The sequence below is a fragment of the Oryctolagus cuniculus genome, chromosome 8 (genome assembly GCF_964237555.1).
Source record: "Oryctolagus cuniculus chromosome 8, mOryCun1.1, whole genome shotgun sequence".
In the NCBI taxonomy this organism is placed as follows: domain Eukaryota; kingdom Metazoa; phylum Chordata; class Mammalia; order Lagomorpha; family Leporidae; genus Oryctolagus; species Oryctolagus cuniculus.
Window position 1 is genome coordinate 71,247,922 of NC_091439.1, and position 23,365 is coordinate 71,271,286.

Consider the following 23,365-nt stretch of genomic DNA (forward strand, 5'->3'; position numbering starts at 1 on the left):
CATATGGGTCTTTTAAACTTTCCAGAGTTTGTAAATGTCACCTTTAAGTCCTAAAAATGATGAAAATCATTTAAAACGGATTACTTCTAGAGTGCTCTGCTTTGGAGTAACATGCTAAATAAAATCACATCATTTCAGATATTAATAAGACATTAAGAGGACTAACCCTTTCTTCTCACTAAAATTATAAAATCAGATAAAAATATTTCTATAGCAAAAAAGGATTGCTTTGAACTACATGAAAAATTGTCAATCAAGCTAAATTATTTCAAAACTAAATTTGTTCCTATGTGCTCAAATATTTAATATTTCATCATATTTATCATATTGGAAGCTCTATCTTTACTATTGGTTTTTCAATTATAAGGAGCCCTTACAACTGCTGCAGTTACTTTTACTTGTAGAAAAAGTCTCATCAGCACACAATAACACTGATGGCAAGGATAAAATGTGGACTCAAGTTATCACTAGGGCTGGCGCCGTGGCTCACTTGGTTAATCCTCCGCCTGTGGCACCGGCATCCCATATGGGCCCTGGCTTCTATTCCTGATTGCTCCTCTTCCAGTCCAGCTCTCTGCTGTGACCCGGGAAGGCAGTGGAGAATGGCCCAAGTGCTTGGGCTCCTGCACCTGCGTGGGACACCAGGAAGAAGCACCTGGCTCTTGGCTTTAGATTGTGCAGCACCGGCCGTGGCGGCCATTTGGGGGTGGGGTGAACCAACAGAAGGAAGACCTTTCTCTCTGTCTCTCACACTGTCTAACTCTATCTGTCAAAAAAACAACAACAACAACAACAAAAAAAACAAAAAGTTATCAATAAAATTGCATGTAGCTAACAAGAAGGTATCAGAATGATTTGGGGGGCTGGCGCTGTGGTCTAACAGCCGGGGCTTGTAGTGCTGGCATTCCATATGGGCACCAGCTGGTTTGAGACCTGGCTGCTCCACTTCTGATCCAGCTCTCTGCTATGGCCTGGGAAAGCAGTAGAAGATGGCCCAAGTCCTTGGGGCCCTGCACCCGCATGGGAGACCCAGAAGATGCTCCTGGCTCTGGATTGGCTCAGCTCCAGCCGTTGTGGTCATTTACGGAGTCAACGGCTGGAGCTATCAGTGGATGGACAACCACCCCCCGCCACCTGCCATGCCCTGCCCCTGCCTCTCTTCTAACTCTTTCAAATAAAAATAAATCTTTAAACAAAAAAAACAAAAATTCTATCTCAATAAAGATATTCAACTGGTGTGAATACTAAATACCACCCAAGTCTTTTTGAAATTTTGAAAAATGTGAATACCTATTAACAATGGCCTTTCACTGATAGCTCAGATGGTCGTATTCTGCTGGAATAAAGCAGCAGCTACCCCTTTTAGAAAGAGCAGGGAGCCAGCGCTGTGGCATAGCAGGTAAAGCCTTCGCCTGCAGTGCCAGCATCCCATGTGGGTGCCGGTTTGAGACCAGTTGCTCCAGCTCTCTGCTGTGGCCTGGAAAGCAGCAGAGGATGGTCCAAGTCCTTGAGCCCTTACACGCACGTGGGAGACCAGGAGGAAGCTCCTGGCTTCATTTCAGCGCAGCTCAGCCTGTTGCACCAATTGGGGAGTGAATCAGTGGATGGAGGACCTCTCTCCCTCTGCCTCTCCTTCTCTCTCAGAGTAACTCTGACTTTCAAATAAATAAATAAATCTTAAAAAAAAAAAAAAAAAAGGAGCAGCACTTTATAGTGTGCCAGTGTCCACCACTTCAAAGATACAATGTAAACCATATTGATATGGTAACTCATAAGCTTCAGATTGTGGAGAGAACTGGTAATACTGGTAATAATAGATACAATGGTTAAAAAAAATCGAGATCCTGCAAATAAATGATTTCCCCAAGATCAGATATTTAATATGCTGCAAAGCTAGAGATAAGTTGTTTAGTAATCTCAAGATTTATTCTCTAAGACTTAACTGAATGGTCAATTTTTATTTGTTCTTAAAATATATCAATCACAGGGCAAACTACACAGTCCAACTTATTTTGTTTCTGTATTTACATCAGTATTTTTCAATGAAGGTGCTATTAGTAGAACAATCAGTTGTACACGACTGTCCTCAGTAGGGTTGGGTACTGGCCCCAGAACACTAAACACCGGAACAACCCCTTGTTATAATCTGGGGAGGAGGTGAGCTTTCCATGTGCTTTTAGTAGGCAGTTCCACCTTTAAGAACTATTTAAGCAGAAAAAAACTCACCAACCACATGCACTATTTAGAATCAAATTCTATATTATTTACAAGTGAATAAACTCATATGGAGTTAAGGCTGTCAAGCAAATGTCTGGTATTTACCTTTATTATTCATAAAATGATAACTAATAATTATCTTCAAACATAAGGTATCTTTAGAAAAATGACCACCCACTACTAATTACAGTGCTGGTTATAGGAGAGATTTTATCACTACATTACAGGGAGGAATTACTATAAAAAGAATATAACCTTAAGCAAATCACTGTCACTTCTTTGTGGGAAAAGCTCCTTCAAGGTCTGAAGTTTAGCATCCTTAAGGTCTTCTAATTCTGAAAAGTCCTCCAATTCTGAAATATCATTTCTTTGTGCCATGGTAGGAAGGCCTTGGGATTCCTCATCTTCAGATGGCTCAGAACTAAAAATATTTTCAGAGGGGAAAAAAAATTTTAATGTATTGCCAATATTACTGTATTATACTATCTATATGTTCATGCATAATATAGTGTATTTGTACTTGTCTTCTATATTAAATGAAATCTTATAAATAAAAGAACTTTTTTTCATGTCAGTATAATTAGGTATATAAATCCACATTAGCAAAATCAGCATAGTTTAAAAAAGAAACCCTCAAATTATCTGGGCTAGGATGGAAAAGAACAATAAAGGAAATACTTGGCACTTATTTTTAAGATCCACACACATTTATTCTACGTCCACCTTCTCCTTCCTACTCATCTGGCAATGCTCTGTATATTAGATGATGATGTCAGCCAGCTACTGAGAAACTATGAAACCTGATATAAAGATAAAAGAATTTTCATGGCCTAGGTAGCTGATCAGAATCCAAGTGTTAAAATCAGAATGATCCCATTTAGTACAAGAATAGGAACAAAACACTTCCTCGAAAACGAGGGAACATTTATTTCATGGGTTTATTCTCCAGCAGCTAATTTCAATTCTGTTCCATTAAATTTCATATATTTTTATCTTATTTGAGATACAGAGTCAAATTTTACCCATTTACCTCCCAAACATAATTAAAAAATTGGGGAGGGGGCAGTGATATGGTACAAAGGGTTAAATCATACACTGCAAAGCAGGATCCCATATCAAAGAGCTGTTTCAAGTCCTGGCTGCTGGGTTTCCAATCCAACTCCCTACTAATGTGCCTGGGAAGACAGTGGAAGATGGCTTAAATACTTGGGACTCCTAACACCTGGATGGAGTTCCTGGCTCCCAGCTGTGGCTTGACATAACCCCAGCTGTCACAGCCACTTAGATGTCAACCAGCAGATGGAAGATGAAGATCTCTGTCTCTCCCTGTATAACTCTGCCTTTCATATAAATAAAATAAATCTTTATGAAAAAAAATTGCTTCATTTTGTACTTTGGGTTTTCTAACATGGTAGATCTTCTAGAGAGAAGAATGGTAACAAGGGGCTGGCACTGTGGTGTAGCAGGTAAAGCTGCTGCCTTCAGTGCCAGCATCACATATGGGCCACCAGTTCAGGTCCTGCCTGCTCCACTTCCAATCCCGCTCTCTGCTATGGCCTGGGAAAGTACAAGATTGCCCAAGTCCTTGGGCCCCTGCGCCCACGTGGGAGACCCAGAAAAGGCTTCAGACTCCTGGCATCAGATCAGTGCAGCTCCGACTGTTGCGGCAAAGTGGGGAGTGAACAGCGCTGATAGAAGACTCTGACTTTCAACTAAGAAAATATATTTTAACAAGCCTCTAGGTTGACTTTTTGAACTTTGAGAAATTGTTCTAAAGTAGATAAATAAATTTCTTCTTTTAGCACGATCCCTGAAGTTCAAAGGTAGGAATCCTTTCATAAATCTTGCCTGGATCGCCACTTTCAAAGATCTTTCTACTCTTGATCTGTCATAATCTTTACCTAGTATTAAGACTCAAAAAAAAAAAAAAAAAAAAAAAAAAGACTCATGACATTGACAGATTGACAGTATGACAAGTTCATGTGTCACCTGATGTAGTTATTAAGTAAATGACCAAGAGTCACTCCTTGGATTTAACTTGTAGTTTACAAGAAATACAATTGTTAAGGAACTTATTCTGTATCATGAGAAAAGAGAAAAATCTATTTTCTCCAAGAAAAGATTCAATCTCTTCAATAAATTAAAGTTTTTAAAAGAGGAAGGAAGAATGGATTGTGCAGGAATGAGAGAGAGTTGAGTTAAAACATCTGAATGCAATCCGTGTTCCTTTTTTGGATTCCTGGTTGGACAAACCAGCTACAAAATACATGAAATCTAAACATATACTGGGGAGGCAGGCATTTGTTGCAGCACTAAGAAGCCATTTGGGGAGAAAAAAAAAAAAAGAAGCTATTTGGGACATCCCCATCTCAGATTAGAGGGCCTGGAATCAAGTTCTGGCTCCCCTTCTACTTCCAGGGTCCTGTTACTGTACACCCTGGGAGGCAGCAGGTGATGGCTCAAGCACTTGAGTCTCCATCACTCACAGGGGAAACCTGGACTAAGTTTCCAGCTCCCAGGCATTTGAGGAGTGAACCAACACATGGAAGATCTTTTTCTGTCCATTTGTCTCTGTCTTGCAAATAAAATGAAAATCAAAACAAAAAGTATGTATACATACACACCTCTAATTTCCTATATAGAGAGGTTATTAGAGAATTGTTTACTGATAACAATACTGAAATTTTTGGTGGAAAGGGGGATGTATAATCCAGTATTAAGGGGAGAAATGTTGAGATGTCTATAACTTACTTCAAAATACTTAAAATTAATAGAAGAAACAATGAACCAATACGAAAAACAAGTGTTAAAACTAGACAGATATATGGATGTTCACTATTTTATTGTTTTATATGCCAACAACTTTAAAAACAACAAAATCTGTAAGAACAGCAAAACGGATCACATATTCATCTGGTCTCAGATAATTTATTGAAGGCAAAATACCATCTCAGGGGGCCGGTGCAGGTGGTTAAGCAGTGGCTTGAGATGCCAATATCATATGTCAGAGGACTAGTTCAAGACCCAGCTGCTCAACTTCTGATACAGCTTCCTGCTAATGCCCCTGAGAAAGCAGAAGATGGCTCCAAGTACATGGGCCCCTGCTACCCATTTGGGAGACTAGAATGGAGTTTCTGACTCCTGGCTTTGGCCTGTCTCAGACCTGGCCGTGGAGTCATTTGGGAGTGAAATCAGTCAGTATACAGAAGTTCTCCTTCTCTCTGTCTCTGCCTTTCAAATAAATAAATACATTTTTAAAACAATAATAAAAACCCCTAAGTATCACTGACCAAGAATTGAAATATTACTTTTGCCATCCAGCATTTGACATTCAGTTGGATAGCAATTACTTTATGCAGGTCAAAATTGAACACATATTTAAATTAATAAAAATGCCTCTAACAATCTTGATGGAGTTCCTGTGTCCTGTGTGTTGGCCTGGCCCAGCCCATGCTGTTGTGGCCATTTGGGGTGTGAAATACATGAAGTCTATATTCCTTAAATAAAATGTTTCGGGGGAAAGAAAGAAAAAAAAGCTCCCAGTCTGGCCTTCTTAATCCCTATAAGAGGTTCTTCTTCCTGTGTTTACTTTCCTGAATTGATTTACCTTGGATTCTCTCTTCAGTTTTCTTATTTCCTGAAGATACAATTAACTTCCACATTTGACTAATATCTACACCAACAGTTCTCAAAGAGGAAGATGACTTTGCTGTCAGAGGGCATTGGGAAATGTCTGTAGACTTTTTTTTAAAGATTTATTTGAAAGGTAGAGTTACAGACAAGATAGACGGTGTGACAGAGATCCTCCATCCTCTGGTTCACTCCACAAATAGCTGCAATGACCTGAACTGGGCCAAGCGGAAGCTAAGAGCCAGGAGCTTCTTCTGGGTCTCCTACATGGGTGGCAGGAGCCCAAACACTTGGGCCATCCACCACTGCTTTTTCAGGTGCATTAGCAGGGAGCTGGATCACAGGTAGAGCAGCCAGAACGGGAAATGGCTCCCATATGGAATGCAAGTGCTCCAGGCTGAAGCTTAACCCACTATGCCAGAGCCAGGACAGAGAAATTTATTATTGTCTTAATTAAGGAGGTGCTATTGGTATCTAGTGAGTAGATACAGGTCAGAGATGATGCTAAACTAACTGTACTACAGTAGAAGGGGTAGCCTCACAACAGAGAATTATCCAGACCCAAATGTCAATGGTCATGGTTGACAAACCTTGATAACCAAAATGCCCACACAAAGATTGACTGAATAAACTATGGAATGTTCACAGAATGCAGCACTATAGAGTTATAAAAAAGAATAAATATTCCTAAGATCTGATACGATTCTTGAAGTATATATATAGCTAAGTTAATAAAGCAAAGAGCAAATAAACACACACCCATACAGAGAAGTCTCACTTGTCACTGGCTTCATTTTCCAGAATTTGTTTCCCACAGAAAATAGTGGTCTGAAAATATTAATGGAAAATTCCAGAAATATAGAACTTATATGTTTCAAGTTAACTTTTATTACAGTAATTATTGTAACTATTATATTTGATGACTTGTTGTTAATCTTTTACTGTGTCTAATTTATAAATTATACTTTATCATAAGCATGTATGTACAGGAAAAAACAAATTATAAACAAGGCTTATTACTATCTGTGGTTTTGGGCATCTACCACAGACTTGGATAAGGAAGGTTTACTATGCTGTGCTCTATCTTCTTTGTAAGTAACAATAACAACAAAGACACATAGCCGCCAGTTTGAGTTCCAGCAGCTCCACTTCTGATCCAGCTCCCTGCTGGAAGATGGTCCAAGTGCTTGGGCCCTTGCACCCACATGGGAGACCTGGAAGAAGCTCCTGGCTGCTAGCTTCAGCTTGCACTGGCCCTGGCCATTGTGACCATTTGGGGAGTGAACCAGCAGAAGGAAGACTCTTCTCTCTCTCTATCTCTGCCTGTAACTCTGAATTTCAAATAAATGAATAAATAAATAAATCTTTTTAAAAAAGATACACAAAGAAAAAGAAACTGTAACAAGAATCCAAACAAACTGGTCAGCTCTGAGGTGGCATGCGGTGGGGCTGGGGGTGGAATGAAGATGAGACAGGAGAAGGGGATGATACTTTTCTGAGTATATCTTTATAGAATTTTTATATTTGGAAACTTGTTAATATTTTAATTGCTTTAAAGTAAATTTATATGTTTAGAAAAGGTCAAGGAGAAAAACCCTAAGAGGAATGCAAACAGAAATTATTGACCTTAACCATATTTCAAATGAAAAACAAAAAAAAATAGATAACCAAAGTGTATTCACTATATACCTTCAACTCATAAACAAATCTTGAACTCTGCTTACCACACTAACATTCAAGTTGTATGGATAAGGCAATCTATAAACCATATTATGCATACTTAATAACTGAGCAAATTAACTTCGGCAGAAAACCAGGTTTTTCATTGTCATAATAGGCAGGGTAAAGCCTTGTAGTGACAGATTAGAATAATATCATTATAAACAAATTTTAAATAGCCGAAACAGCACTTTATGCTCTCCTCAAAGCCTCCTCCCAATATTCCCCAGCTCAAATTTGTTGGAAGAAAGTCATAAGCTAGCAACCAAGAAAGGACACATTTAGCCCCCATATTTCAAAATATCATTTTCTATTAAAAGGAAGCAGAGCTACTCAGAGAAATGGCTAATGGTAGGGAAAGTGCAACCCTGGAACATTTAAATCAGAAGGAAAAGAAAAAAAAAACTACAGAAACATTTCAGACACAACAGCCTGCTTGAAGAGGGCACTCATCTACTGAAACTGAACAATTTACTATACTACATAAATATCTAAATTAACGAGTAGATGGAGGAGAAAAGGGAAAACTTATTTACCGAATACCAAGTAATAAAAGTACAAGTTCTACAATGCTGGTCGGAATACCATTTTACAAACATCAGGGTCAAAACTGAATCAGGAAAGAGTCAACCAATGGGGGCTGGCGATGGGTCACAGAGTTAAAGCCCCAGCCTGCAGCTCCAGCATCCCATATGGGCACAGGTTCAAGATCTGGCTATTCCTCTTCCGTTCCAGCTCTCTGCTGTGGCCTGGGAAAGCAGTAGAAGATGGCCCAAGTCCTTAGCTCCCTGTACCTGCGTAGGAGACCCAGAAGAAGCTCCTGGCTCCTGGCTTTGGAATGGCTCAGCTCTGGCCGTTGCGGTCATTTGGGGCGGGAACAAGCAGATGGAAGACCTCTCTCTCTCTCTCTCTCTCTCTCTCTCTCTCTCTCTCTCTCTCTGGCTCTAACTCTCTGTAACTGTCTTTATTTATTTTTTTTTAAAGAGTCAACTGATGGTAAAACTATTGAGTTAAAGGGAACCAGATCATTACCCAAGCTCAAGAGTATCCCTCCAGGGGGCAGTGTTTGGCCTAGCAGTTAAGATACTGGCATTCCACATCATAAGTGCCTGGGTTCAATCCCTGCCTCCAGATCCCAACTTCAGCTTCCCACTGATGCAGACCTTGGGAGACAGCAGAGACAGCTCAAGTGTTTGGTTTCCTGCCACCTACTGGGAGACCTGGAGTGAGTTTCTGGCTCCCAGCTTCATCTGGCCCAGCCCTGGCTATTGAGGGAATGTAGGAAGTAAATCAGCAAGCAGATGGGAGCTCTTTTTCTCTGTCACTCTAATAATTTTTTTTTTTTTAACAGGCAGAGTGGACAGTGAGAGAGAGAGACAGAGAGAAAGGTCTTCCTTTGCCGTTGGTTCACCCTCCAATGGCCGCCGTGGCCGGCGCACTGTGGCCGGCGCACCACGCTGATCCGATGGCAGGAGCCAGGAGCCAGGTGCTTTTCCTGGTCTCCCGTGGGGTGCAGGGCCCAAGCACCTGGGCCATCCTCCACTGCACTCCCTGGCCACAGCAGAGAGCTGGCCTGGAAGAGGGGCAACCGGGACAGAATCCGGTGCCCCAACCGGGACTAGAACCCGGAGGATTAGCCTAGTGAGGCGCGGCGCCGGCCAACTCTAATAATTTTTTAAAGTATCTCTCTACATATTTCTTAACTATTACAAAGGAAAAAATGGTAACTTTTAAGGAGAAACCTGTCAGGGGGATGTTAACAGTTGTTAAAGTTCACCATTAAGCGGACAAAGGGATATTAATGCCTCCTAACTGAACACATTAAAAACACAAGATCATTTATGTAGTATTCCTTCCACTTAACCTAAGTTTAAGTATGAAGAAATTACAGATAAACCCCGTTTTAGATACATCATAAGAAAAATTCCGGGCCAGTGCTGTGGCACAGAGGATTAAGCCACAGCTTACAGCACCAGCATCCTATAGAGGGCCAGTTTAAGTCCCAGCTACTCCACTTCCATTGCAGCTCCCTGCTGATGCGCCTGGGGAAGCAGTGGAGGACAGTCCAAGTGCTTGAACCCCTCCACCGACGTGGGAGACCTGGATGAAGCTCCTGGCTCCTGGTTTTGGCCTGGTACAGACCTGGCCATTGTAGTCATCTAGTGAGTGAACCTGCAAATGAAGATCTTGTTCTTTCTCTGTCTCTCCCATTCTCTCTGTAACTGACTTTCTAATAAATAAATAAATCTTTATAAATAAATAAATAAATATTTTATACGGTAATTAAAACTTATGAAGAGTACAACAAAGCAAATGTACATAAATGTTAACTAAGTATTTTTGAACTGAGGCAGCTGATTATATCATTTTTGCAGCTTTTCTGTACAGTCAAAATTTCTGAAAAATAAAAAGGGGAGAGGAGGACCTGATATATACATTTTTTTCAGGATAAACCATGCAGACCTTAACTATTTTCTATTTTGGAGTGATTCAGGATGAGGTATGTTTATTATGGTTCTATGTGAAAACTTCATTTAGGAGAAGTTCTACTCATCATCATGAGACAGTCCTGCTCGCTCTCACATCTTCCTGCATTTGGCTTTTAGAAAACCATAGCAACTGAGGTTTCTCTTACCTCAATGACTGCTCCTTATTAGAACCTTCTGGTGGTTTCTTCTCATCTCCCCAGCTCTAAAATTTAGGGTTCCAATGGTCTAAGTATTTCAAATAAGAGATCTTTTCTTCTCCAGGGATATCAGCGTTCCTTAGTGATTTAATGTAACCATATGGCTTTCTTTTCCTTTTTAATATATTTAAAAGGCACAGAGACAGAGATAGAGCGCCTCCATTCACAGGAAGCCATAAACAGCTACCACTAGGTCAGGCCAGTGCCAGGAGCCCACAACTCAATCTGGCTCCCACGTGGGTGACAAAGACCCACGTCTCTTGAGGCACCATTTGCTGTCTAGTAAGGTGCACATTTTCAGGAAATTGAAAAGCCAGAACTAGAATCAGGCACTGTGATAAGAGATGTGAGCATCCCAGGCAGTGACTTAACTGCTGAGCCAAAGGCCTGCCCCACAAGGTTTTAAATAGCAAATGCAGTCTGGATAGTTCCCAGAATTCAAATGCAAATCCAATTAACTACCTGATAGCTCCATTTAGGTATCTAAGAGCCTCCTCAGTCACAGCATATTCAAGATTGAATTGCTGAATTCCTTCAAAAGGTGTCTTACCCACCAAAGTTTTCCTTATCTCAATAAATGGTAACACCATCCCTCCAGTTCCTCAAGTCAAAAATCAAGGTCATCCTCAACTCCCTTTTCTCCCAAACCATATGAAATCCAACCAATTCTTTCTAGTCTACCTTCAAAGTATGTCCAGAATCTAACCACACCCTAGGGCTTCCACAGGTACCAACACGGTCTAAGAATCCCACTAATTTTTTGCTGGGATAATACAACAGTAGTCATGCTTTTACTATTATCCCCCTAAAACCATAAAGAGCTTTTAAGCATCTAAATAAGTCAGATAATTTTACTTTTCTGATCAGTACCTCTATGAACTTCCCATCTTATTTAGAATAAAAACCAAGCTGCTTGGACTTAACATGATTAATTAAGCCCCTCCTCCACCCCATCCTTTACATCATTGACCTCCCTCAAAAGCACCAAGCAAACTATCACCTGAGGGCCACTGAAGATATATTCCCAATGCCTGAAGTACTCTTTTCACTAATATCCACATTTTTTACTTGGTTACCCCCCCCCCCCATCTTTGCTCTAGGAACAATTTCTCAATGAAGCCTTTTCAAACAGTGCTCTTTAGTACCCTGCTTTGGCTCTGAGCTCCTACTTCCTTCCCTTTCACCCATAATACTTATTCTTTGACATGCTGAACCTCAGCCCATATTTTCAAAGCCTGTGATGTAGATTTTATAGGGTTCTAGTATCTCTTTGCTATCATGCAGCTCCTCTGTAAAGATTTTCTCATTAGGTTAAGGGAGTGACATAATTGTTCCTATAGTTAGTATCTCAAAGCTAGCCTCTATTCTGAGAGTGTTTGCAGGAACTCACAGGCCCTAGTCAAAAAAAACTAATACCTTATCAAACCTTAGCCTAGACTCTAGCTCACATTTGCTATTTCAAAGGAAACTCACTGGCCCCTATCAATGACCAATCAAAAGAAGCTTGTATGCACTGTGGAGCAACCAGAGGCCCACATGTGAGCTGATTATCCACTGCAAATCTTTAACTTTGAACTATTAAGATTTACTGTCTTGGGGCCAGCGCTGTGGTATAGCGGGTAAAACTGCCACCTGCAGAACTGGCATCTCATATGGGTGCCAGTTTGAGTCCCAGCTGCTCTACTTCTGATACAGCTTCTTGAAAATGTGCCTGGGAAAGCAGTGGAAAATGGTCCAAGTCCTTGGGCCCCTGCACCCATGTGGGAGACCCAGAAAAAGCTCCTGGCTTCAAACCAGCGCAGCTCCAGCAGTGGTAGCAATTTGGGGAGTGAACCAGTGGACAAAAGACTTCTCTCTCTTTCCCTCTAACTCTGCCTTAAAAAAAAGTAAGAAAAATTAAAATAAAAAGATTCACTCTCTTTAATCTTACCAGAAGCCCAGGAATTCATCATTAGCTGCCTGACATCTTGCTCTGTGCAATGCCATAAATACTTGCTTTTTCCTTGTTGCAAGTGATTGATCTGCTGCACATTGGGCCAGCGGAGCCAGCTTTAGGGTTCTATAGCAACCTCTCCAACCAGTTTTGGAGGTTTCTGTAACAATGATACCTGTTTTATTTACTGTCTTTCACTCTGACTAGAATTTAAACTGTGTGTGGGCACAGATTTGGGTTTGTTCACTGTTATATTTCAAATGATAAAACAGTATCTAGGTCACAGAAAGTGCCTAACATATGCTAAATCAATTTGACTGATGGACTCATGAATGTATCATAAGCTATTACGGATTATTCAAGATACTACCAAAATAATTTCCCTATAGGCTAAAAACATTATATGTCTGGTGCCACTAAGCCTTTTCTTAAAAACCAATTAAAAATCTTAAAAAACCTTTTCTTGAAAATTTCCGGTAAGGCACTTTCTTGAAAACTCTTTTACATGCAAACATAATAAATCTATTAAGTGGCTTACACGATTATCACTGTGTCTTTGTTGAATTTTTTCTCTTGAACTGTATTGGAGCAATTTGGGGAAACAATATCTTCACTATCAGAAGACAAATCAATATATTGTATTCCTCTTTGATTCTTGAAATATGATATACTTGTTTTTCTTTCATTATCTGGAGTCTCTGGAACACTTGAATCTTCTGTAAGAGAAAAAAGGAGAAAGGCATTTTTGAACTTAAAAATTAAACAAATTTGTTTTCGGTAACTATCATCATATATAAAAATCTCTAATATCTCCAATTGTTTCCATTCTAAAACCAGAAATTTCTATCATTTTTTAAAAACAAACTTAATAGGCAACCAGGTTGGGGCCAGCACTGTGAGTAGCGGGTAAAGCCACCGCCTGCGGCGCCGGCATCCCATATGGACACTGGTTCTAATCCTGGCTGCTCCACTTCTGATCCAGCTCTCTGCTTGGCCTGGGAAAGCAGCAGAAGATGGCCCAAGTCCCTGGGCCCCTGCACCTGCGTGAGACCAGGAAGAAGCTCCTGCCTCCTGGCTTTGGACTGGCGCAGTTTTGGCCACTGCGGCCATCTGTGGGATTGAACCAGTGGATGGAAGACCTCTCTCTCTCTCTCTCTCTCTGCCTCTGTGACTCTGCCTTTCAAATAAATAAATAAATATTAAAAAAAAAGTCAACCAGGCTGGTGCAAAATGATTTTTTTGTTTCACAGGTTGTTTACTAGTGAGACTTTAATGAAAACTAAAAAACACAGGTTTGTGTTTTATATTCTAATCCTTTTTAAATCTACGCTTTTATTTCCTAGCACACAGTTCCTGTCTGAGAGAGCATGGACACCAGAGTTCAGAAGACCTGGAGTCCAATTTTTGCTTTTTTAAAAAGATTGATACGGCCGGCGCCACAGCTCAATAGGCTAATCCTCCACCTAGCGGTGCCGGCACACCGGGTTCAAACCCGGTCAGGGCACCGGATTCTTTCCCAGTTGCCCCTCTTCCAGGCCAGCTCTCTGCTGTGGCCCGGGAAGGCAGTGGAGGATGGCCCAAGTGCCTGGGCCCTGCACCCCATGGGAGACCAGGAGAAGCACCTGGCTCCTGCCTTCGGATCAGCGCGGTGCGCCGGCCGCAGCGCGCCAGATGTGGCTGCCATTGGAGGGTGAACCAACGGCAAAAAGGAAGACCTTTCTCTCTTTCTTTCTCACTATCCACTCTGCCTGTCAAAAAAAAAAAAAAAAAAGATTGATACATGAAACACAGAAAATTCAACCTATCTGGGTCTGCCGTGAGTGGCAGGGACTCACCTACCTGAGCCACCATCTGCTGCTTCCTAGGCACACTAGCTGGCTGTCGGAAAGTGGAGTAGCCAGGACTCAACCAGCACTCTAGATTCGGTATACTGGTCTCCAAAGTGGCAGCTTAACCACTTGGAGTCTCATCTTATTTCTTAGTCTTGTTACTTAACCTAAGCTTTAGTCTGTTTACCTGTAAAATGCAGATGCTAATCATCACAGAGCTAATACACACATAAATTCAGATGAGATATGTAAAAGTCTTTATTTCAATAATGGCCAAGTAGCCTCCTATAAGCCTAGACAAGTGCTTTTGGCTAAATTGTGTCCCCACCTCTCCTATTCATATGGAGAAGTCTGAACTCCAGCAACTCTAAATGTAACTGTTCAAAACTTTAAAGAGGCAATTAAGGTTAAATGAATCAGAAGCACCAGGAGGGTAAGGACTTGGAATAAACTGAGAAACACATTCCTCTAACAATGTGAATGTTTAATTTCCAGGTTAAAAAAAAAATAACAAACAGGTGAAGTCTTCAAACAAAACATTTAATCCTCACCATAACATAGGGACACATAATATATCACCATTTCACAGAAAAACTAGTAGCAGATCTGAATCTCAAGACTAAAAGTCTAAATTGGTATACTCTAAAACTCTTGGTCTCCCCCATTAACTGTCACAGAATTATAGCAATCATTATTATGAAGCTCATGATCCATATCTGTAAGCAACATTAACTAAGTACCACATAACTAATATTTGCTCTGCAGGCATCAAAGCACAAACATTTACTTTCCATAGTACAGTCCTAAAAACAACACTAAGAAGTATTTTATCCAAAGCAGCAATTTTTTAAGTACTGAGGCAAGCCTGGGTGAAGAATTCTGATAGTTACATGAAGAAATAAAACACAGGGGCTGGCACTGTGGCGCAGCGGATTAACGCCCTGGCCTTAAGTGCCGGCATCCCATATGGGCGCCGGTTTGAGTCCCAGCTGCTCCACTTCCAATCCAGCTCTCTGCTATGGCCTGGGAAAGCGGTGGAAGTCCTTGGGCCCCTGCACCTGTGTGGGAGACCCAGAGGAAGCGCCTGGTTCCTGGCTTCAGATCGGCACAGTCCGGCCGTTGCAGCCCACTGGGGAGTGAACCAGCGGATGGAAGACCTCTCTCTCCCTCTCTCTGCCTCTCCTTCTCTGTGTAACTCTTTCAAATAAATAAATAAATCTTTAAAAAAAAAGAAATAAAATACATATATTTCCTATATGTATAAAGGCACTACAGATTCTGATTTTACCAAGTGTTTCTGATACATCAAAAGCCATAAATGCAGACCTTTAGAGTATTGAAAAATTCAACTGAAAGCCAACTTGAAAACCTAAATACTTATGGGAAATTGATTTGAATTGTCCAATTTTCTTTTTTTTTATTTTTTATTTTTATTTTTGACAGGCAGAGTTAGAAAGTGAGAGAGAGAGAGACAGAGAGAAAGGTCTTCCTTCCGTTGGTTCACCCCCCAAATGGCCGCTACGGCCGGCGTGCTGCGCCGATCCGAAGCCAGGAGCCAGGTGCTTCCTCCTGGTCTCCTATGCGGTGCAGGGCCCAAGCACTTGGGCCATCCTCCACTGCCCTCCCAGGCCACAGCAGAGAGCTGGACTGGAAGAGAAGCAACTGGGACTAGAACTCGGGGTGCCGGCGCCACAGATTAGCCTAGTGAGCCGCGGTGCTAGCCCCAATTTTCTTTTAAAACGTCTCTCTATTCAAAGTAAAGAACAAAATTTAAATGTGTAACCATTAGAGATTTAAGTTTCATTAATCAGAACAGAACTAGAATTTATCAAATGTGATCATATAATCACCTTTTGATACTTCTCCCCATAATTTAATGTTCAGAGTACAGGGTGAAGACATTTTTTAACTGGCTTTTAATATGCTTAGCTAACAGATTAGGAAAAAAAAGTCTATCATATACTCAATTACTCCAGAGTTTTATCACATGTATAATAAAAACCATCATAAAATATACACTAGCAATAAATAGTGTCAAAACAGTATACTTTAATGAAAACTATATGCCACTCCCAAATAATTTTGTGAAATGAGTTATACTGTTTTACACTGGTGAAAATCTCTGGTTTAACAGAAGGCAGTTGGGTTCTCATATCTATTTCCATATTTAAGCTGTTGAAGTATATTGCTTTTGTTGAAAAACAATGAAAAAAATCATGCCTCACAGAGTTATATAATTGGAGAAGGGAGGAGTATTTTTGCAGCCTTTTTAGATTACTGTGGACATTCTTCTTTGAAACTAAAACTAAATGCAAACTTGACAGGCAGTAATTTTTAAAGTGCTGTTGCAATAAGGTATCCGAAACCACATGAAAAAACATTTTGCATCCTGTATGTTAAAATCCATTTGGTTTATCTTACACTTTAGGATCTTTAACCAATGCATTGCTTTCTAACATTGTATCTAGGTCATCTGAAAAATATTAGCTTACTGAGTAATATATCTTCCACATACTGACATAATTCATGATATATCAAATATCAAAGATATCTGTTAATGTCACCACTGAGCTCAGTAGAATGTCTAAGTTATCTGGAAGCTATCAAACTTGTAGCCGGGGCCACCACTGTGGCGCAGTGGGTTAACACCCTGGCCTGAAGCGCCAGCATCCTATATGGGCATTGGTTCGAGTCCCAGCTGCTCCACTTCCAATCCAGCTCTCTGCTATGGCCTGGGAAAGCAACAGAATGGTCCAAGTCCTTGGGTCCCTGCACCCACGTGAGAGACCTGGAAGGAGCTCCTGGCTCCTGACTGAGGATTGGTGCCGCTCCAGCCGTTGTGGTCAATTGGAGAGTGAGCCATCGGATGGAAGACCCCTCTCTCTCTCTCTCTCTCTGCCTCTCCACCCTCTGTGTAACTCTGACTTTCAAATAAATAAATAAATCTTTAAAAAACAACAACAAAAACTTGTAGCCATGGATGCCAGTGGTCTAAAATGCAAACTTGACTTTGAACCTGAATTTTACCACCAGCAATAAATACTAAGTGTTATTTTCCTTGCTATCATGTTGTTCATTTTTAAGAAACTGTCTGCTAAATACCTAAGTCTGTATAACTAGTTTGTCATTCTACTAAGTAAAAATTGTGTTCTATGAACAAAATGACTAGTTAACTGAGTAATTATTAAAATACTTTTCCTGAGATAAGCATTATATTTTGGTGTGCAATAAAGGGTACCTCTTTTTTTTCAGATATTAAAGACAGCTACTCATAAGTTGTGATTTAATAGTTCATAATTTTTAATCACTTCATCAAAGACTTTTTAAATGAAACTGGAATGCTACCACAACACTTGGGACTTGGGCTTTGATTCATGTTATAGCAACAACAGCTTTACCTATCATTGTTTTGTATAATAAATGCAAATAACAAAACAGTGAAAAAGGCAAGTAATGCTTTAATATGACTATTTTTGACCTTGGAGACACACTGAGAGGGTCATAGATAACACTTTGACAAAACAAACGGGAGATAGTAAAAGCTTGTTGATAAAATCTCAACTTTGCAATATAGTCAATAAGCTAGAATTAGAATAATGCTGAAAGCTTAGATTTCTTTATTTGGATTATTTTTAGAAGTAAACAACAGTAAAAATAGCTAAGTGAATGCCTAAAAAAAATTCCTAATGCAAAGATGCTTTTCACCCAAAGCAAATAAGCACTTTTAAGCAATAACATAAAAACAGGAAGCAAAAAGAAAACAAAAAAATAAGAATGGAGCAAAGGATAGTAAAAAGCAGAAGCAATATGGCGACTTCAACTACTACTCAGTTCTAACATGTGCTCTTGTCTGTTTAAGGCACTGTACCAAGACACAGGGGATACTAACATAAAAGTCAAGTCACAGTTGAAGCTGCCCTAAAGGAACCATGTAGCCTGTATGAAAATAAGTTATGAGACATTATTTATGCTATGAAAGAGGAATTTAAAAAACGCTAAATGAACACGGAAGCCTATCTTTTATATAAAGACAATCAAAAGGTCAGCCTTGTGGCACAACAGGTTAAGCTGTCATTTGAGATGCTGACATCCCATAACTGAGCTCCGGTTTGAGTCCTGGCTACTCTACTTTTGATCCAGCTTCCTTATAATGCTTCTGGGAAGGCAAAAGAAGATAACCCAAGGGCTAGGGCCCCAGTTAGAGTTCCTGGCTCCTGAATTCAGCCTGGCCCAGACCTTGCTGCTGTAGTCACTTAGGAAATGAACCAGCAGATGAAAGACCTCTCCCCACTCCCTGCCTTGTCACTCTGCATTTCAAATAAATAGAATACATTTTTAAAAAATGAAAATAAAAAATAAAAACAACTAAAAAGGTTATCTTATTTTAAAAACAGAAGATGCTATTTTCTTAATACCAAAGGTAATGAAAACTACTTGCATTATTCATCTATACAAGGAGATTCCAAGGTTCAGGGATTAATCCTAAATGAATTTCCCCTTGGTGATGGGCACAAGGGAAGACACTCTTATATCCTAAATTTTTCCCAGTATCCTCATACTCATTTTCATATGTAAGTAAGTATACATCATAGAACAAAGTAAGGATTCCAGCTTGGCATTGATTTTGCCTTTTCAAGTGGTCCAAGAAAAATCACAACACACTTAACAACAAAAAATTGCTACTGGAAAAATCATTAATTTATACAGAAAGAATTTAAATCAGCTTGATAATCCCAAAATAAATACCATAACCTCAAGTAGGATAAAAACACATTAACTTTTATACCTATCTTGCAGATTTCAAACTTTCAAAAATAAATAAATCTTTTTTTAAAAAAGTAAATGTTAAAAAAAAATGCAGGGGTTGGTGCTGTGGCACAGTGGGTTAAAGTCCTGGCCTGAAGTGCCGGCATCTGGGATGCCTGTTCTAGTCTCGGCCGCTCCACTTCCGATCCAGCTCCCTGCAATGGCCTGGGAAAGCAGTAGAAGATGGCCCAAGTCCTTGGGCTCCTTCACCCACGTGGGAGACATGGGGGAAGCTCCTGGCTCCTGGCTCTGGATCGGCGCAGCTCTGGCCGTTGCGGCCAACTGGGTAGTGAACCAGCGGATGGAAGACCTCTCTCTGTAATTCTGCCTTTCAAATAAATAAAATAAATCTTTAAAAAAGATGCAAACAAAATCTCAACCATTTGGAAATGTCAAAAAAAAAAAAAAAAGAGAGAGAAAAAAGAAAAAGAAAAGAAACCATGGAAATCACTTCTAAACAACTTTCAGGCCAAAGAGGAATAACAATAAAAACAGACATCAAAATCTAGGGCTATATAAATGTTTGAGCAATATTACAAAAAATAAAATGACACAGTAAACTGAGTAGACAGATGATAGACCCAAAAGATACATATATACAAAGCAACTTAAGACTATAATTATAATTTTTCTTAAAATATTTTTATTTATTTGAAAGGCAGTTAGAGAGGAGAGACAGAAGATCTTCCATCCACAACACTGGTACCAATTATAATATTTTCAATGTAAGAAAAAGAATTTAATAATGAATGGTTCTGAAATAATTAACTAGTAATGGGAAAATAATGAATGAAGGAGAAAACTGTATCACCCTTTCTTTAGTCCTTACAATCAAATAAATTTCAGATTCTATTTAGAGTTCAACACCAACACAAAACCTACATGATACCAACTCAGGGGTCTGGCATTATGTGCAATAGGTTAAGCTGCTGCCTGTGACACCAGCATCCCCAAGAGTGCTGCTTCTAGTCCTGGCTGCTCCAATTCCAATCCAGCTCCCTGCTAATCCTCCTGGGAAAGCAGGGGAGGATGACTCAAGTACTTGGATTCCTGCCTCTCATATGGGAGACCTATCTGGAATTCCAGGTTCCTGGCTTCAGCCTGGCCCAGCCCTGGCCATTGTGGCCATTTGGGGAGTGACCCAACAGATGAAACCTCTCTCTCTCTCTCTCCCACTTTCTGTAACTCTGCCTTTTACATAAATAAAAATAAATCTTAAAAATTAATTAATGGGGCTGGCACCATGGTGTAGCAGGTAAAGCCACAGCCTGCATCCCATGTGGGTGCTAGTTCGAGTCCCAGTGGGTCCACTTCTGATCCAGCTTTCTGCTATGGCCTGGGAAATGAGTAAGAAGATGGCCCAAATTCTTGGGCCCCTGCACCCACATGGGAGACTCCAAAGAAGCTCCTGGCTTCAGATCGACCTAGCTCTGGCTATTGCAGCCACTTGGGGAATGAACAAGCAGATGCAAAACACCTCTATCCCTCTATCCCTCCCTCTCCCCGTCCCCCTCTGTCTCTCTGAAACTCTGCCTTTTAAATAAATATTTAAACAAAATAAAGTTATAAAAAAAATTAACAACTCATACCCATTAAGTTGGCTATTATCAAAAACAGAGAAAATAACAAGTGTTGGTGGGATGTGAAGAAATTGGAACTCTATGTACCACTGGTATGGAAAACACTACCAAAGGCCTTAAAAAATGAAAAATACAATCGCCAAGTGATACAGCAATTCCAGTTATATAATATATATATTAATTATATATATATATAATTATATATATATATAACTAAAAGCGAGGTCTCAAAGACATATTTGTACATCTATGTTTATAAGAAGCATTGACACAGAACAACCAAGATATGGGAGCAACCCAAGTGTCCTTGAATGGATGAAGGGATAAACAAAATGTGGTATATACATACAATAGAGTATTTTTGGCCTTAAGAGGAAAAAAAATTTGACATATGCTACATGAATCCTGAGGACATTATGCTAAACGAAATAAGCAAGTAAAAGAAAAGCACTGTGGCATAGCGGGTAAAGCTGCTGCCTGCAGTGCCGGCATCCCATATGGGCAATGGTTCAAGTCCCAGCTGCTCTACTTCTGATCCAGGTCTCTGCTATGGCCCGGGAAAGCAGTGGAAGATGGCCCAAGTCCTTGGGCTCCTGACCCATGTGGGAGACCGGAAAAAACTCCAGGCTCCTGGCTTTGGATTGGCACAGTTCCAGCCTTTGGGCCAATTGGGGAGTGAACCAGAGGTTGGAAGACTCTCTCTCTGCCTCTCCTCTCTCTGTGCAATTCTTTCAAATAAATAAATAAATCTTTAAAAAGACAAATAGTTATATATGGTTCCACTTTAAAGATGTTCCTAGCTAAAACACACACACACGGCAGACAGAAAGCACAAGAAGGGCTGGCATCTGGTGCAGCAGATTCACGTGTTGTGATACTGCTATCTCCAATCCCAGCTGCCCCACTTCCAGTTCAGCTTCCACCTAATGAGCCTGGGAGGGCAGCAGGAAATAGTCTAAGTACTTGGCTAAGTACTGAGGGACCAGGATAGAATTCCTGGCTCCTGGCTTCAGCCAGGTCTCGCTGTCGCTGTTATAGCCATTTGTGGAGTAAATAGCAGATGAAGACCGATCTTTCTCTCTGAAACTCTGAATTAAATAAAACTCAAAAAACTAAAAAAAAAAATAAAAATACCGAAGGGGTGGCATTGTGGCACAATAGATTAAGCAGTCACTTGCAATCCCGTATCAGAGCACAGGTCAGGGTTCCAGTTCGAGTGTCCTGACTGCTCCACTTCAGATCCAGCTCCATGCTAATGTGCCAGGAAAGGCAGTGGAAGATGTCCCATGCTTGGGATCCTGCCACTCACGTGGGAGATGGGGATGGAGTTCCCAGCTCCTGGCTTCAGCCTGGCCTAGCCTTGGCTATTGCAGCCATTTGGGGAGTGAATTAGAGGACAGAGGTTCTCTCTCGGAAACTCTATCTTTCAAATAAATCAATCTTAAAAAAAAAAAAAAAAACAAACAAAAAGTTCAAATGTGGTTACTGGGGTTGGGGGGAGCAGGGAATGGGGAGTTCAAAGTATCTATTTGAAAAAGGTATAGCGTTTCAAATACGTTACGATGAAGAGCTCTGGAGATCGGCTGCACAACAATGTTAACGTGGAACTGAATGTACTGAACACTACTGGATTATAAAAGGATAAGATGGCAAATTTTACCTCATGTATACTTTATAACAACTTAAATTAACACAGGCAAAGCCATGCAGGATCTTCCTTCTCGGCACTGCCATAGCTGGCTTCCCGGTTCTGCTGCCGAGGCCTCAAGTACCTCAGCATCTGCTCTATGACCTTCTCTCAACACAGGAATCCTCACACGGAGCCCCAAACACCTTGGAGGCCAGGAAATTACATGATGAAATGCTCTAAATTGACAGTGGAGATGGTTACCCATAACTGAAAAGCAGCGAATTACATGGACACTCTTAATGAAAAAACTGGATGAAATTCCAGGCAGTTACTTTTCTGTTGCTGATTCACAGGCTGTGAATGGATTCTATATTCCTGAAGGTATGATCATAGGGACCGCTACATGTTTCCAAAACCAAAGAAAGTGAATTTATCTGGAACAGAGATGGGGGTAAGGGGAAACTCCTATCTGCAGGTTTACTCTCCAGATGCCTGCAGTGGCTGCGGTTGGGTCAGGCTGAAGCCAGGTGCTGGGAATTCAATGTAGGTCTTCCACATGGGTGGCTAGAACTCAATTAATTCAGCCATCACCATTGCCTACCAGAACTTGCTCATCCTGGAAACTCGAGTCAAAACACGGAGCTGGCCATCAAGCCCAGTTTAGAAAATACTGGGGCCGACATTGTGGTGCAGTGGGTTAACATCTGCAACACCAGCATCCCATAATGGAGTGACTGTTTGATTCTGGCTGCTCCACTTTTGATCCAGCTCCCTACTGATGCACCTGGGAAAGCAGCAGTTGATGGCCCAAGAACTTGGGCACCTTACCATACACTTGGGAGATCTAGATGGAGTTCCTGGCTCCTGGCTTCAGTTGGGCCCAGCACTGGCCATTGTGGCCATTTGAGGAGTTAACCAGCATATAGAAGATATTTCCCTGTCTCTTCCTCTATCACTTTGCCTTTCAAAATAAATGATCTTTTTTAAAATAATTAGAAAATTCTATTGATCTAGTTTCTTAGTCTCTTGTGTTGTTATAAAAATACTATAAAATGGGTAATATTTAACGAAAAAAATCATCTATCTTGTGGTCTAGAGGATGAGAAGTCCAAAGTCAAGAGGTCCCATCTAGAGACAGCCATATTCTTGCAACCTAATTCTGCAACCTGCAGAGTCATTACACAGCAAGTGAGAGTATGAGATAAAACTCATAGCCTCAAGCCCTTTTAAAATTGGTGTTAATCCATTCCTAAGGTCTGAAATTGCTGCCTTGGTGATTAGGTTTCCAATACATCCTTTTGGGGAGACATATCAAAGTCAGACCATACTTCAAAT

General features: G+C 40.6%; 1 protein-coding gene across 2 annotated transcripts in view; it reads right to left on the reverse strand.

Annotated features, from left to right (window-relative positions):
* The window catches only part of SMARCAD1 (SNF2 related chromatin remodeling ATPase with DExD box 1), an 82,333-nt gene that overhangs the window by 51,655 nt on the left and 7,313 nt on the right, over positions 1-23,365 (reverse strand). For both annotated transcript variants that reach the window (XM_008267592.4, XM_008267591.4), the window contains exons 3-4: positions 12,724-12,901; positions 2,473-2,638 (exon numbers count right to left, since the gene is read on the reverse strand). In XM_008267592.4, the coding sequence (XP_008265814.1) occupies positions 2,473-2,638; positions 12,724-12,901 (344 nt within the window). The remainder of the gene's footprint in view (positions 1-2,472; positions 2,639-12,723; positions 12,902-23,365) is intronic.